We start from the raw sequence: 16,568 nt of genomic DNA on the forward strand, positions 1-16,568 counted from the left end.
TAAAATGTAGGCTAAAAGTCCCATACTCCTTTCACTATTAAAAAAGTACGCTGACATTTGACAATCACAACTCCAATGTCACAGTGACGTGTACAATTTTCTACAAATGACTTATTGATTCCAAAACCTTATGAATTAATTTAATAAATTGAAAGAATACAACTTATTTAAGCATGTCGAATAAAAGCAAATCTTCAGACGGGAGCAATAAGCTGAAAGTGGTTGAGTCAGCGTGGAAAAGAGCGTTAATTGCGAACGCAGAATGGCCGGATAAGGTTAGTTCTAATCACGAGACTTTGCTTACATTCGTTAATGAAAATATGAGTGAATGAGTAATTAATGTTTTTGGCCGGTTTCAGGAAGAGTTCCTAGACGTTATTTACTGGATGCGTCAGGCTATGGGCATTGTATTGGGACTGGTTTGGGGTCTTCTACCATTGAAAGGATTCCTTGGTTTATTACTGTGAGCATTCATTTATTATCATTTTAAAGCTTGAAAAACGTATTAAACAATGTTATCGGATTCTCTATTTACGTGTTGTATATTAATGTTTCAGATTTGTAATAGTGAATGCAGCAGTGATATACTTTTATGTGAATAATTTCCAAAACATTGATGAAGAGGAGTATGGTGGTATGTGGGAGATAACAAAGGAAGGATTTATGACATCGTTTGCGGGATTTTTGGTAATTATCTATTGTTATTAAGCATAGTCTAGTCAAAGTTGTCTTAAAACTTTTTGCACAGCCATATAACTATGTGAGGTAATGTTTTGAATTCCTATAAGAGTAAAATATCATTCATCTACCTACAACCTTAAAGGTAAATAGACTACATATTTCATTTAGTTTGTTAATAGTGTTTATAGGTAATATAAAAATAATGTTTTTTAGCTACAGTTTTTAATGGCCTGAAACATTATTTAGTAACCCATAGTCAGTAACAAAACTGTTTCAAGTAAATTTTATAGTTTGTGTAAATAATGTTGAAAGCTAATTTAACACTAATTTTATTTCCAGGTTACATGGATCATCATCTACACAGGGCTACACATTGCAGAAACATTATGAGACACAAAGTAATCCTCAAAAGTGCTACAATATCTCGAGACTTGCAAGAGAGAGTCCTAGTACAAATATTACGAGAACAAACTGTTCCTTGTAGTTTCTATACTACTGCATAAGCTCATTACCTTTTATTTTTAACAGTGGACTAGATATAAACCTTTTTTGTAATAAGGGTTTATTTTATTTTTGTTGTTGCTTTTAGGCTATCAGTTGGATTGTTTTACATATCAATTTGTTTCTTAATTTTTATAAAATCTCACAGTCATTAAGGTTTCTTTGTGAGTGAAAACTCATAAACTCACACTGGTGCATAACTTTTGTTAGGTCATTATTTAAATAATTTTGAAAATAACTTGGTCTCTGCAAGTAGTCTTCAAGCTAGTGCCAATAATTAGGGCTTTTTAAATTTTATACTGATCATGATGAAACATTTGAATTAGTTCAAAAAAGGATCTATGTATGATGAAATGCTATATCAAGTTGCATATGGCTCGAACATAACAATCAAATTCACTGGCATACCTTAAAAATGATTAATTGAAAATGTGTTATAGCAATATTAAATTAAGTAAAAGTATAAGCATTTTATAGTCAAATTGGACTCTTTCTCTCTGTTTAAATGACCTTAATTGGATTGTCACATTAAATTGGCCGCAAAACCTAAGTACAGAAGAAAATTTATCTATAAGAATTATTTTGAATCGAAAAAAAGCATTTTTAGAATAATGTAAAGCAATAGTCAGTTTTGGGTATCAGAATGTTTTAAAATGAAGGGGTATAATATAAAAGGTTTGTCCAGATAGATCCGCTGATATTTCCCAATATTTTTTATTTTTCTCTTTTTTTTTTGAGGTATTAAAATCTGTTGGTTTATCCCATATTTTATCTTAAAAATCAATTAACTGCTTTTAACTATAATACTTTTCTATTTTAAATAAAAACTGAAGCAATAATCAATCTGGACAAACTGAATTTTAAAGTTAGTATTATAATTATTTGGTGTGATTGTAGATAATGCTGTGAATATAGAAAATTTTGAAAGTAAAGTTCAATGTTGGCATTATCTCTGGGTGCATTTCTGTCGTATTTATTTATATTATTGTAAGTAAATCCTTGTTAAGTTTTAATCCATATTCCTCAGAGTGCAATCAATATGGTTATAATTTATTTCGAAACTGCATTATGTTGGCGTCGCGTTTGTAATGTTATTAGTCGCGTGTTTGCTCCCGATGAGTTTGCAGTGATATGTTTATTTTGAACAAATATAACGGTTGATTTAATAAAGTTTTTGTAACTTTAATTTTTGAGTTTTTATTGCATGTTTTTCCCTGATAATAATTGGGGCTACCTTCTGGTGCCTGTAGTTGGTAGTGTATGTGCAAGGATGAGAGGAGTCCCGTAAGGTTTCTAAAAGTCTCCCATGGCTACAATACCCAATGGACATAAAAATAATACACTTCTATTATAATAAATAACATTTAATCATTTCTCCAAGTAACTAACACATCATCAGTCCTATATCTTTGCGTAATAGTAGAGTCTTTGAAGTCCATCGTGGCCCCTGACTCAAAAGCCAGGGCGCCGGCATGTGCGATCATGACTCCGTTGTCTATGCAGAATCGTTCATCAGTGGCGAATACTTTGGCGCCTCGTTCAGCACACATGACGCCCATCATCTCTTGGAGGCGCTCGTTGCAACCGACCCCTCCTACTATTAGGACCTGAAACAGAATTGATAGATTAACGTCATTATTATGTAATTTAGTATTATTTTTTTAGGTTAGATTCTTCTCCAATGTCATGATTACTTACTACTAACATAATATCTTATTATGTATGAACAAAATATTTGCTTTTACCATCTTGATAATTTTTACTTATGGCAAACCATCAACTCAAAAGCCTTTTGCCCAAATACAGATTTGGTTTCTGTTACCAAAGACAAACCAGTTCTGCAGCAGCTAATGTACCTCTATGCATCACCAAGTAGAATGTAATATTTAAATTAGGTACCTCATCAGAGCCACAATGGGCCATGGCCCTCTCAGTAATCTCCACAAGCATGGCAAACACAGTCTCTTGCAGTGAATAACACAGATCTTCTGGTGTATACCTCTTTAACAAACTGTCTATTTTGTCCTCCATGTAAGATAGGATGCCTGAGAAACTGACATCCATGCCTGGAACAGAGAATTCATTATTATTCACCATTTTCAGATAAGGGAAAAGAAAATGAACACACTACAGCTGGAGACCAAAGAATATTTTTTATTTTAAAAACTCCTTTCAAAGGTTGCTCTAGCTGGTGACATAAGTCCTGAACTATGTAAATAATTTCTTAAAGTAGACCACAATGAAATTCTTAATACCTTTAACACAATATGGAAGCTGGTAGTATTTAGTTCCCTTTTTGGCAGCTTGCTCAATATTATAGCCTGGACTTGGGGCATTTGATAACTTTAGCACTCTTGCAAACCTGAAAATGATAATTCAATAATTTTTGTAAATAATTAGGAATGTATATTATTTTCGTTCATCCATAACAACTTAAAAAAAAGCAAAATAAATGTTTACAGAAAAAAGTAATAAAGATAATATAATGAGCATAAGCAACCCACACAATGTTATCTGAAATTACATAGCTAATTTGCAAGCAAGTTATTATTATTTATGAGCCTCAGAAAACATATTGTTTATTAAGAAAGTGACATATGCATATGCAATTATGAAAAGTAGTTCCAAATCTCACCTATCCAAACAGTTTCCAACAGCAATGTCTATGGTTTCCCCAAATATCCTGTACCTCTGCCGGGAGTAGGCAATGATCTGTGTGTTGCCTCCACTCACGTACAGCACTGTTGGGTTGTTAGCCTTCGTGATTAGACGGCCCATTTCTATGTCTGTTCTATTGTTAAGGAAGTTTAAGGTGAAAAACATTAATGTTATAACTTTAACAAAACTTAACTAACATATTGACTCTGTAATCTTAGAATTGAAGATTATATAGTATTGGCATTATTCAGAAGAATAAGTTTTTATACTAAAATTAATAATTGTCTGTAAAAGTCATTTTTAGCATAGAATGAAGTAAAAAGAGATTTTTATGCAATCATCAGACAATAGGTACATTATTTGAAAAGGATACGTCCAATACAATGATTGACGCCCAAAAGAGGTTTCTTCCACAATTTAGCGCAGGTCCTGGCCACAATAGCACAGACCATGAGCGGGGCTCCCATACCGGGTCCCTTGGTGTAGCAGACCACATCTATCATTTGAGGAGTGATGCCGGATTGTTCTAGAGCCTCCTTCAGTATCTCGTGAATGTGTTCTTGGTGATGTTCAGCTGTTTCTCGCGGTAGGAACCCTGAAAATAGTTTTATTGTGTGCAGGTTATGAGATAGATGGGTATTATTTAGCACAAACAAAAAAGGTATACTCGTGATAAAATATAGTGATTAGCGTAATGTGAGCATAGTGGACGATTCTTCTGAACTACGATTTAATAATTCTGAAAAAATCTATAGTTTGTGATGGGTGTATTGAGAAATAATGTTTGTTTACAAACATAGGCAATAGTAAGCTCGTTAGCATACAAGGTCTCCCATAAGCAGATTTAAGATTATTCCAAATGTAAAGTTCATATATAGATATTACATTAACAGTGTCGAATTGCTATTATTTATAGAAAGGAAAGAGTAATGTTTCCTAACCTTCACCAGCCGGCGTAATATAGGTTCTCCTGCAATTCGCCAAAATTTCCCCATCCTTCACTATTCCGATTCCAATTTTATTAGCACTTCCTTCGAATCCAATAGCTATTACCATTTTTTAAATGGATTTTCTTTGAAGAACAATAAAAACACTCGTGCTTACGGAGTGTTTACCTTGAAATGTCAAAATGTCAAAACAGTCCTGTCAGTGTCAGAGATGTAAAATACAAAAAAAAAAAAAAACAAATACGAGTCTTTTGCGACCCTAATCTCGATTCATTTATTAAGAATGATACATATATGGGACGGGCGGGACTGCACAAAAAATAGGGTCTGTATTTATTACCAAGGAGATGTGAACCTCCAAGTTTGAAAGCGCTTTGAAGACTAAGGCATCGTTCAGACCAAACGTATTGTCGGCCGCTGACTGTGAGCGCGCGTTACGCAGTTTATTGCTTTTCCATATATGTATATTGATATTGTCGTTCACACCGAACCGACTATACGCTGTTACGTCGTCTGTTGTAGCTGACTCTCAGTGGATTATTTTACTACGCGACTATGCACGGCGGACGCGGATTGGCTACGCGGACGCAGTTGCCGAATAGCGCCGCTCCGCCGCGTACGCACCGCCGCGCCTCGGTTCAGCACGTCGATAATTAGTGTCCCTTTTATATAAACTTAAACGTATTAAAGATAGTAACTCATCGAATGTTTTACTGTCATACGAAAATATTTCTTGAACTTATTTGGATAAAGTCTATATTCGAAATATAAAGTATGAAATTGACCAAGAAAACATCTCTTCAAATTTAAGGGATGTACCCACAATCTCTTCTTTTTATTATTTTCGTCTTCCTCTAGAGCTTCGCAAATGGCAACTATCTGAATGCGCATCATTTAATTGAAATATCAGTAAAACGTCTGATTTGAAAAAAAATAATTACGCTAGTTTTATCGTTTATAAAATACTACGAGCAACTTCAAATACTGAGCCCTTTTATGTGTAGAATATTCAGCCGCTCAGCGTACGCATCTAGTGTGAACCTACAAGAGCCTATTCTTTTGTTCACACATGTAGCGCATCGTACGCTATAGCCTATTCTCGGCTTGGTGAGTACGCGTACTGCAGATTGAGTCGACGTTCACACTGGGGCAGACAGTGAGTATACTCACAGTCAGCGGCGGACAATACGTTTGGTGTGAACAATCCCTAAGGCTAAATTGGAATTCTTGTCTCAGTTTTTGCTGATTATGAACTGTGCGGAGGTGGATTTACTTATCAACTATCAAACTTTTTTTTTGTCAATCAACTAGGATAATTCTGGGGAATGAATAAATTATAAACAAAAAATATTAATTGAAGCTTTTCAAGCGATATAATGTCCAAAAAAACATTTATGTATTTAATTAGTCTTACAATAATGAATACTACGCTTATGCTACTAAACTCGGCTCCTCAATTACTTCGTCAACGAAATCGGCCAACATATCTTCGACAGTCACCTCCTTGCTGGTTATTGTAACTTCTATATTATCATTGACATCGCCAATTTCTTTTGTGGCTTCATTTTCAGCTGCATCATCAATTTCAGTAGTCTTCACAGCTGAAATTTCAATTCCAACTTCAAGAGCATCTTTCGCAGAGTCTTGAGAACAAGCTACAAGCTGCCCACATGTTATCTGAACATCATCAGTTTCAGTTGAACTGGGTAGATTGTTGTCATCATCTAACTTCTCAAGCCTTTTCACACTGGAATCTGTGGTAGAAGTGCCATAAGCAATTTCAAGGGACACTGGACTTTTGTCACCATCAATTGTATCAGTGGAAGTGTTCAAAGGAAGTTGTGTTTTGGCTTCGTAGATATTAGCTGTGTCTTTTGATGCTGTGTCTTTTGCCTCATCAATTTCCTCATCTTTATTGCTTTGAGCAATATCAGCTGTAGTGTCTACAGTATCTTCAATATTTACCGTTTCTGAAGCTTTACGTTTTCGACTTGTTTTGGGACTGGAATCTTCGACTGTTTCTACAGGTAGCATTTCAACCTCATCTTCTTCGTTGGCTGTAGTTTCTTGATTGATAACTTCCACTTCATCGTCTGAAATGACAACTGAGGCTCCTGATTCACTGCTGATGCTGATTCTGTCGTCACCTTCTTCAAGACGTGGTATTTTAGTCTGTGGTTCATCTGCCAACTCTTCTGTGTCTGGCATTCTGAAAAAAGCATTAGGTATATTATTTATAGCATTTTATTATTTTTAGGTTGTGCCAAACTATTTATGGAGACTAGCAACATCCCGTCACTGCAAAACCCAATTTTTGGGTATTTATCACTAGCGAAAGAGGTCTGTGCTGCGTGAAACATAGGTCTGAACCACCATCAAGTTTGGTAAAAACTATCCTTTATTGACCTTTATTTTTATTATTTACTCGCTTTCGCTCGCAGTTTCACCCGCGTCTCGTAGCCGGATGGTGACAAAAACTATCCTAAACCTTCTCCCGGGTCTAAGTTACCTCTCCTCTAATTGTCAGCCAAATCGGTCAAGCCGTTTTCATGTTATGTCGTGACAACGGAAAGCTGGTTTTCTTTTTTATATATTTAGATAAGGTTTAACTTACCGATCTTTTCCCAACAATGCTTCGAGTGCCTCTCGGTTCTTTTTAGATATTTCCTTCTTGTTACTCTTGTCGGTTTTGGCCTCTGTCTGTCGTTCGAGAGCGAAGTTGATTGTTGGCGGCGAGCAATGCAGGTGCAGTCGAATATCCTGTAGGGCATGTGAGCAGAATTTTCTGATCTGTGAAAAAAATAACACGTTATACCTATTTGACAATAGCAGCAAAAAATATGTCTTGGTTTTTTTATTTGTGGAGACAGTTTTACATGCAAAATATATATTGAGGCCTAGAGAAGACTGGCCTGCAAGTCTGTGGTTTGGGGACACTATCTATCACTTGGATGTTTGGACCTCTAGTTTATGTAGATACGATTTTTTCATTATCTTTCTCTGGTATTGCTTTCCTTTACAACCTGTATGTATACAACACATTCTATGAAGTCTATGAAATGTTTCCAAAGGCATGACTATTATAAGAAGTTATCAACAGTAGGACTTTACAGCCTTACATGACACAAGTATTAATCAAAGTTTTACCTCCTCAGAGCTACTACTGAGCAGCATACTATACAGCTGCAGACAGTAGTGTGTGTGCGGCGGCAGCGAGGGCGGCGTGTTCTTGCGCGACGCCTCCAGCGTGCGCAGAGATTGCAGCGCTCGGGCGGGGCTCGTGCATTCTAGAGTGTAGCATGAGCGGATTATACGCTCGCGGAGTACCTGTATATATAAAAAAAATATTATATAAGGAGGAATATCACAATTACTAAAACACTGGTTTACAGATTTTTGAACCCCAAGATGATATAATCAATTTTTTGGAGATTATTTGATACGTAATCGAAGTAGGTTGCTCTAGCATAGTATACGAAAAGGCGTAGAATGTCCTGGTGATCGAAGTAGTCTCCGTGAGTTGCGGGTATTATAAGTGATAAAGTTTTGATGTATGAATGTTTGTTACTCGTTTATATCAAATACTAGTTCTTAAGGATTTTTATGAAACTTGAGATTAATATTACACCCGAAACGAAGTAGAAAAAATCCGATGAGGTAAAACTGCAGGAAACAGCCAGTATAACAATTATTTTAGTATAAGATAAAAAGTCATTTATTCAATATAGGCTGAAAATCTGCACATTTTGAAGGTCAATAAAAAAAGGCCCGCCCTTCACCACTTCCTATGTCATTTTGCTGGGAAGAAGAAGTGGTGGAAACAACTCCCCAGAAAGAGTTTACAGAATGAACTTACCGTATGTGTGGTTGGTTTCAAAAATATTCCACTGACTGTGAGGAATGATTCAGCGCATTCTAGAGCAGCAATAGCGACCTCCTCACTCCCTTCTTCGGTATCAGTACTGTGAAAACGAAAAAAATCTATTCATCATCACAAGAAGATAGGTTGTACAGTCAGCTTCAGGTCAGTGGTAACAGTTTTATAGGAAAATCGTACTTATTATTATTTAGTTAAGGTGCTCGACAGTTACCACTGATGTCTACCGTACCGATTCTGGCTCAACTTCTGTTTCACCAACCTGGCTCACAGGTTTTGCTATGATCTGATCACGATTCCGCGGTCCGTTTTATAGTTAAATGTTTGAAAATCGAAGGTATTATGAATATCTTTAGTTTGTTGAACAAAATCAGCATGTACTATAAAATTTACTTAAAAAATTATGAGTTGATGAACAATCTTGCATTAAAAATCAACTTTAATAGAATTTAAAAATAATTCGGGAGACTCAAAATCAACCAGTTTACCAGTATTGCACTATCTACTCTGCTCTTGATTTTATAAGTTAGAATATAATTTTGTTCTCTATGGTCTGGTCAAGGTATATTTTTTTATGGGTGTGTGGGCCATAATATGTATCAAAATACTTACGTATTCTCCTTACTTTTCTCGCCTGGCATGTGACTAGCAATTGTACTTTGTTGTAACATGGAGTTGGCTAGCTTCCTCTTTGCTTTCTTACTCAAATTCTTTGTGTACTGATTGCTCATCTGCAAAAAGGATAAAAAAAATTATCATGCGTTGCTTATCACATATAGGTACATGTTACATGTGTGCTAAATATGAATATAGATGGACGGATAGCAAGAGGAAGGCCTAAGAAAAGATGGATGGATTACCTGAATAGGAAGGGAGTGAGTATCAGTATGACGAGTGACAGGGGAAAATGGAAGCGGAAGACATATTGCGCTGACCCCAAATCAAATTGGGAACAGGGCAGGAGGAAGAAGATAGGTACATGCTACAACACTTTAAACCACTCACAGTTAGCTGCACAATCTTCTTAGCAGGAGTGATATCCCCAACAATATGTTTGGTCAGGTCGTCCTCCCAGGCTCGTCCTCTACCCTCGCTGGCCACGTGGTGTATGTGCAGCATGCTCAACCATTTGCTGAGACTGTTGTAAGCGGTCACACGGACCTTTCTGTATTATTGGTAGGAAGAAAAATTTTGGTGTTCGTTTAAAATGTTACACGGCTCAGTTAAAAGAGGTTCTATGTATAAAGCAGTTTTGAAAACAGCAAAAAAAAAAATCTTTAAAAAAGTTGAACATAATATTGAAAAATAAAATAAAAAACAACGCTTTTAAGCTATGCTATCGGGTTATAAAAAAAATATTCAAAGATTTTGAAGGTTTCAGTGTAACATTCCAACTAAAAAATAAATTAATTAAGTAGAAAGTTGTTAATTTTACCTGGATTCCACGCTAGGGTTCTCCAAGCTCCATTTGAGTGTTTGCATCACAAATCGGAATACTAGTCCAGAAAATGGAATGAGATTTGGTCCTAAGCTGCAAAAAGATGTACAATACACAGTTTTACTGCTAATCAAGATTTGCAACTGTAAAAAATATGAAATTTATATAAAACTATGACTATTGGAATTATAGGGAAAAATATAAATCCTTACAATCGTTCAAGCAATTTGATTATAATCTTAACCAATTTCTAATAAGGGTATAATTGAAACATAATCAGCAAAAAGCTTTTTGTAGGTGCTGCACTTTTATCATTTATGACTATGTACTTAATTTCAATAACTAAATGTTTTTCACTATGTCTCACATTAAACAACTTTATTTAATAACATCATCATGTAAAAAATATACATACCATAATATCATAGCATTCAGCGTCTTCAAGGCTTGTATCTTCACAATGAGAGCTTCAGCAACATCTGTGTTCACACTGCTGGATACACTGATAGCCTGCACGATCACTTCCAGTATTAGCTGAGGCTGCACTGGTTTTGCTACTGGATATACCTCCCTGTGGAACAAATGTGTTATTGATTTACATAAATACTTAATAGGTTCTTATTTTTGTGTGTGTGTATGTGTGCGTGTAGTTAATAGGTTCTTATTTTTGTGTGTGTGTATTTTTTCGCAGTGTTTAGGATCTATCCAGAGTCGAAGGTTTTATTCAAAATAAGCTTTTTGCAGCCCTCAAAAACTTCGCTTTAGTTCCATGATACAAAAAAGTACATCTTTTTCCAAAAAACATACAAGAAAACCTTACAGTAGATGGGTGATATGAAACAGTAGATAGATTATGAAATACAGATACTAGTATAAAGTAAATACAGAATGACTCAATTTTCTTCATAAAAGGAAGAAATAATCATACTGCCATTTAAATTACAACAATTAAAAAGAAATAAAAACAGCAACACTCACACAAGCATTGCCTGAATGAAGACAAAGATATTTCGCAGTTTGTTGCACAACACCATCTTTCTATTATCTTCAGCACTGGTGCCCTGCTGTGGTTTCTTCACATTCAAGATTTGAGACAGAGCATTTGTCAAAGGAGTGTTTACAAGTAACTGTGATTCTAGACTCTGAAAAAAAAAGAAACATGAAGCTGTAACTGCTTTGTTGCACAGGTAATATCATCATTTGCCTTGCTTTTTTTCAACACTGTAGAAGGTTGGTTTCCAGTTTAACCAGATGCAGAAATGCGGTGTGTTATTTGGAGCAACTGCCTATTTCACCTTCACAACCAATTACAAGAGCAACTGGATACCCCTTGGTAAAACATTGTCAGACTATCTGGCTACACTTAATGACTGCCAAGTTCAAGTAATAAAGAGGACCAATTTCATGTGCCTTCTAAAGCACTAGTATATTTATAGTAGAGGTAGTTGTGTTGTTATTGCACAAATAGGTATTCATGACAAAAGGATCATGCCCATATTAGTATGGAGTGAAAAGTCAGCAACGCCCAAATTCCAGTTCTATGTCATACGATAGCTTTACAGCCATATTTGTAAGATATCTAGATTTAATATTATATAAAGTTCCGATTCAAAAGATATTGGACATTAAACATGAAAAATTCCCACTGGTTTTTTATACATTTAATCGTTTATAGACAGCATTGCTATTAGTTTTTCACTAGGAACTTCATGATCATCATGAATTCATGACTTAATTGTATGTTATTAGATAAACATGTCAGTTATTTGAATATATTGTATACAGTAAATGAATATATACATGGGCCAAAGGACGAGATTACAGACCATAATAAATAAAGCATGATTGAAAGGATGTCATGTACTGCAATATCAACAAGAATGTCTTATTATTTTTATTTTTTAACCGGTGCTTTTTAAGACTTCAAATTATCATCATAATTCTAGTTTTTATTTAATAGGGCTATCTTGTAATATACTTTCTCTGGACGTTACTGGGGCACAGATGGGCATGGTCCTTTAAGTAGATTGAAAACTCATACTTAGAACTAAATATCTTCTTGAAGGCACACTATATAATTCTATAAAGAGATGCAAAGCAGGATTACAAGCCACCTACTTAAAAATTTTACAATACAATATAATATTACCTTGACATTTTGCTTGTTTTTATAAATATTGACTGTACTTGAAAATATGGCTTCAATGAGTGTATGGGCAGCATTGCACAATATATTCATCTGTTCCCTCCAACAGTTCTTAGGACTAGCCAACTTGTCTTGAGAGGGACGAATCTGCAAATAACAAAGGTAATAATAAAATTGGAAAAATACTTTGCTTATAATGAGTAAGAATTAGAACAAGTGATTGCTGTAATTTAAGTTTTTTTTTGTTACAGTTTTGATATTTGTACAAATGGCTGATACAGAATGTAAATATAACATAATATGATGCAACAATACACATTATAGAAGGTGAAATAACTATAGAGGAATAACAACCTTCATGTACTCATATACTGAAAACATAACATAGTTACTATCCTGAGTGAGATAGGCTATGTTTTATTCAGGCAAGGGCAGAAGTTCCCAAGGGATGTGAGTGAAACCGCAGGAAAACAGCTAGTTATTAATAAATTAAGGAGTATTAAAGTGTAACTTACTTGCTGCAAGCCGTGTGCACATTTAGCTGCCTCAATAACATTGTTATAATTGCTTGAGTCCAGAAAATGCACTAAATATTTCTCTATTGTTGTGCGATGCTGTGAACAGTATCTCGGGAACCTGAAATAGATGACAAATTAGGGCTGGGTGGATTATTTTGGGCCACTGACCTCTGCTATCATCAACTGCCTAGCTTTTTTCAAAATTATGTTGGGGTCGGTTTCCAGTCTATCCGGATGTTCCTGAATACCAATGCTTTTCAAGGAGCGACTGCCCACAATCCTCCACTGTTTTTTAAATACTTTATAAATGAATATGAAACCTGGCAAAGACAACCCACTGACCTGGCATAGCTAGTAGTGTTTATAGGTTATATTATATGTATATATTACCGGGTAATCACGTCTTCTAACGCCCGAAGCCATGTGTTACTGTTAGATTCTGTGTTCTTGGGCAAGTTCTGGAAGAAAGTGGTTACCGCCTCCTTCACAGCTTCACTGTCATTCGGGTCTACATCCCGCAGTTTTTGTAATATTTGACCTAGAAATATAAGGTGGACATATTTACTTTACTGAATGACTGAACATGTAAATGCCAAGTACTAGATGAAGACTTACTCATTTTAAGGTTTTACTTAAGTAGTCTACAAAGAAATGTTATTTTTACTGAATTTAACTTAGCCTAATGTAAACAAACCCACGAGTTCGAATATTTCACGTTTTCTTTACAGACGACATTTTGTCATTGACGTTTATTTATTATTTGACGTACGTAATGATTATATGAAAAAGAAAGAGTGCAAGTAGCCATTAGTAAAAAACAAAATAAGAAGAGTGCAAGTTTTTTGTCACTAGTTTACATGAAAAATATCTGTTTTTTGCGGTATTCAGGAAACTGTAACGATTGCTTCATTCCTTTTTCATGAAACCAAGGTTTTGAGATTTCATGATTTTCAATGATTTTTGGTTTGATTAGGTTGGCTGAACGTAATGGCAACAGTCAGTTGTGCTAATGTCAATTGAGGGAAAATAAGCTCACAGCTAGCATTTCCAATCGGGTTTGGCGTGAAGCACGAGCGGGTTCGGCTTGTAAACGACTGTGTTCAATTTAGATTTTTATTGTTCCGCTTATAAACATTCCGATTTTATTACTGTGAATCATCTATTGTGAGATACAGTACTGGAATAACCATGGCCACATTAGAAGATAAACTTTTGGGTGAGAAATTGCAAAACTATTGTAGTAGCAGTGAAGACGAAGGCGAATCTGACGACGATAGAAGTGGAGATGAAGAGGGTGAGCCTGCTAAGGCTCAGGTGGCAACAAATGCTGAACCACCGCCCATCAACAACTGGACTGGACAGGCCAGCAACACTGGCCCCAAAGGAGTCCTAGAAGATTGGCGCAGGTTTAAACAGTTGGAAGCGGAAAATCGTGCAGAGCTCGCCAAAGAGCGCATCGCCTTAGCGAAGAAGCTCACTTTAACCGTCAAGCCGGAGAGAGAAGAGGCAAAAGACAAGCAGATAGAAGAACTAGAGGATGAATTATCTGAGCTTATGGATGAAGAGTTCCTCTTGCAATATCAGAAGCAGAGAATGGAGGAACTCATGAGCCAGTTGCAGAAGGTACCTAAATTTGGTGTACTTACAACTCTTAACAGCCAAGAGGAGTTTTTATTTGCTATTGATAAGGAGGATCCCAAAGTGACAGTGGTTATTCATATCTACAATAATAGCACTAGAGCTTGTGAGACCATGGATGGCTGTCTGAACATATTGGCTTCTGACTACCCAACCATCAAGTTCTGTCGCATAGCTGCTGACCTCACCGGGCTGAGCAAACACTTCCGTGTAGATGGTGTACCGGCACTATTAGTGTACAAGGGAGGCCAAATTATTGGCAACTTTGTGCAGTTGGCTACAGAGCTTGGCAATGATTTCTTTGCTGTGGATGTTGAACGCTTCCTCATTGAATATGGGATGCTACCTGAAAAGTAATAAGTTTAATATTTTGGAATCCGCACCTCCTTCACAAAAGTAATCTTAATAGCATCATTAAGATACAATATTTTATTTTCTTAGTTTATGTGTTTTTGAAAGGATTAGTTAAATTAAATTATTTTTTTAAACATCATTAATGTGTAAGCATAGCTTTAAGGAAACCTGTTCTCATAATTTTATTGAATCAACAGTGAAATGTGTCTATACCAGTGTTCAAGGAAAATTTTACACATGGTTATTTTAAGAGTTTATTTGTATTATTGCAATATTTGCACCTTTAATAAACTTTGTAGTTAAATAATCATTTTATACTCATCCCACCAATGATATTGTACAAGGTTGTTGGAACGCGAGCTACGAGCTAGTTTACGGGTTAACATGTATTATTTACGTAGCACTTGTTTCTCAAGGAGCTGTTGATGCGTCATTGTCTTGTAAATGTATGTCACCTGTGTTGATGTTTACATTTGTGTCTTGTGACCAACAAGCAACAATTCATGTCAAGTTGGAAAAATTGGTGTAACTGTCTTCATTCTATCTATTAAGTGCATGTAGCTACAATCAATTTTGTACAACATTTTTATAAATGGAATGAATTTATTCAGCCAAAGTATAATAAATTAATGTAAAATTTTCCACCCTATTGTGTAATCTAAAATAATTTGTTAGCTTATATTGGTAGCAATATTTAGTGCTAGTTTTTGATGTTTGTGTGTAATGTTAAGATTTTGTCAGCCTTACTAGTTTATAAATGCAGTGTTGTGCTGTCTTCTGGGTAAAATATAATTAATATATTAGTTGGTTACATTTAGCTAATATGTTTTGCAGACTTAAGCAAAAAAAAAACTTAAATTCAAATATATTTTTTTGCGTACTTTCAATTAAGTGACAATGAAGACCAAGATGCATTTACTTATTAATTTAGTACTTACCCAACTAAGCTGTTCGGAATAAGTAAACTTTTTAATCAAATATACCAATTTAGGCTGCATCATAATAATCCGCCTGTGTTGATTAAGCGGGTGCTAATCAGTAATAAACCTTTATAAAATACCTCGTAATGTAGGTATTATTAGATTGTAATAAACGTGAATTTTATGTACGCTCTGTATTTCTTATTTTCATCTGAGATTCCTATCACTGCGTCTTTACCGATTTAGAATCGCCTGCAAGATCACAGACATGTATTCGGCGAAGTATTTATTTTCGTACTCACTGAACTGATTTAAATTATTATCTCTTGAGGAAAAAACCACCGTGCGTTGTTAATTGACTGTAACTAATTACGTATTTGTTACGGTGGTTCTGATGAGTAGTTTTGGCTTTCGGATGTAAATCACGTACGCATCTATCAAATATACTCACGTACGTTATTTTTAAGGAGTTCGTGTAGGGTTTGCAACATACGTTTACCGTTATACCTAATTCGTATAAACGATATGATTAAAGCTTCCTGCTTCACTAATCCTTGATTGGTCTCCAGACCGCTGAATTGGCGTTTGAAGACTTATAATTCGTCCTGTAAGTGGACAATTGGCCTTTCCTGTTAGAAAACTGCAAATGAGTGTGTCAATTTACTTGATACGTTTGTCTGTCGAGGAAAAAGCGGTGTTCCACCCAACTTGTTGAAGACCAAACAATAGCCTGTAATCGCGTATTGTTATAGCTTCCATTGTCACAATAAAGGCTAAATGATAGGCCTTTATTCTATTTTAAATGGCTAGGTTCTCTTTGTAGGTATTGCAAATTACGGAAGTACTAAATAAATCGAAGATCTACTTTTGTTCCGAAGGCCGACAAGATA

General features: G+C 35.4%; 4 protein-coding genes across 4 annotated transcripts; 2 read left to right on the forward strand and 2 right to left on the reverse strand.

Annotated features, from left to right (window-relative positions):
- Positions 1 to 66: 66 nt before the first annotated feature.
- Positions 67 to 1,157, forward strand: LOC110373705 (GEL complex subunit OPTI). Its single transcript, XM_021331044.3, has 4 exons — positions 67 to 275; positions 360 to 463; positions 558 to 687; positions 1,021 to 1,157. The coding sequence occupies exons 1-4, from the start codon at positions 174 to 176 to the stop codon at positions 1,069 to 1,071; spliced, it is 387 nt and encodes a 128-aa protein (XP_021186719.2). The 5' UTR covers positions 67 to 173; the 3' UTR covers positions 1,072 to 1,157.
- Positions 1,158 to 2,546: 1,389 nt separating this feature from the next.
- Positions 2,547 to 4,956, reverse strand: Tcs3 (Threonyl-carbamoyl synthesis 3). Its single transcript, XM_021331035.3, has 6 exons — positions 4,782 to 4,956; positions 4,214 to 4,435; positions 3,818 to 3,968; positions 3,438 to 3,544; positions 3,082 to 3,248; positions 2,547 to 2,789 (listed from the first exon to the last, which is right to left on the reverse strand). The coding sequence occupies exons 1-6, from the start codon at positions 4,894 to 4,896 to the stop codon at positions 2,547 to 2,549; spliced, it is 1,005 nt and encodes a 334-aa protein (XP_021186710.3). The 5' UTR covers positions 4,897 to 4,956.
- A 1,179-nt stretch (positions 4,957 to 6,135) lies between these two features.
- On the reverse strand, positions 6,136 to 13,592 carry LOC110371979 (uncharacterized). Its single transcript, XM_049850511.2, has 13 exons — positions 13,382 to 13,592; positions 13,157 to 13,304; positions 12,764 to 12,884; positions 12,252 to 12,395; positions 11,081 to 11,244; positions 10,518 to 10,673; positions 10,100 to 10,195; positions 9,670 to 9,829; positions 9,277 to 9,395; positions 8,644 to 8,749; positions 7,935 to 8,114; positions 7,402 to 7,577; positions 6,136 to 6,996 (listed from the first exon to the last, which is right to left on the reverse strand). Exons 1-13 carry the CDS (start codon positions 13,383 to 13,385, stop codon positions 6,219 to 6,221), a joined length of 2,352 nt encoding a protein of 783 aa, XP_049706468.2. The 5' UTR covers positions 13,386 to 13,592; the 3' UTR covers positions 6,136 to 6,218.
- A 181-nt stretch (positions 13,593 to 13,773) lies between these two features.
- On the forward strand, positions 13,774 to 15,866 carry LOC110372000 (phosducin-like protein). The gene has a single exon (XM_021328497.3). The coding sequence runs from the start codon at positions 13,955 to 13,957 to the stop codon at positions 14,759 to 14,761; it is 807 nt and encodes a 268-aa protein (XP_021184172.3). The 5' UTR covers positions 13,774 to 13,954; the 3' UTR covers positions 14,762 to 15,866.
- Positions 15,867 to 16,568: the final 702 nt, after the last annotated feature.

Source organism: Helicoverpa armigera, chromosome 11, assembly GCF_030705265.1.
Source record: "Helicoverpa armigera isolate CAAS_96S chromosome 11, ASM3070526v1, whole genome shotgun sequence".
Classification (NCBI taxonomy): Eukaryota; Metazoa; Arthropoda; class Insecta; order Lepidoptera; family Noctuidae; genus Helicoverpa; species Helicoverpa armigera.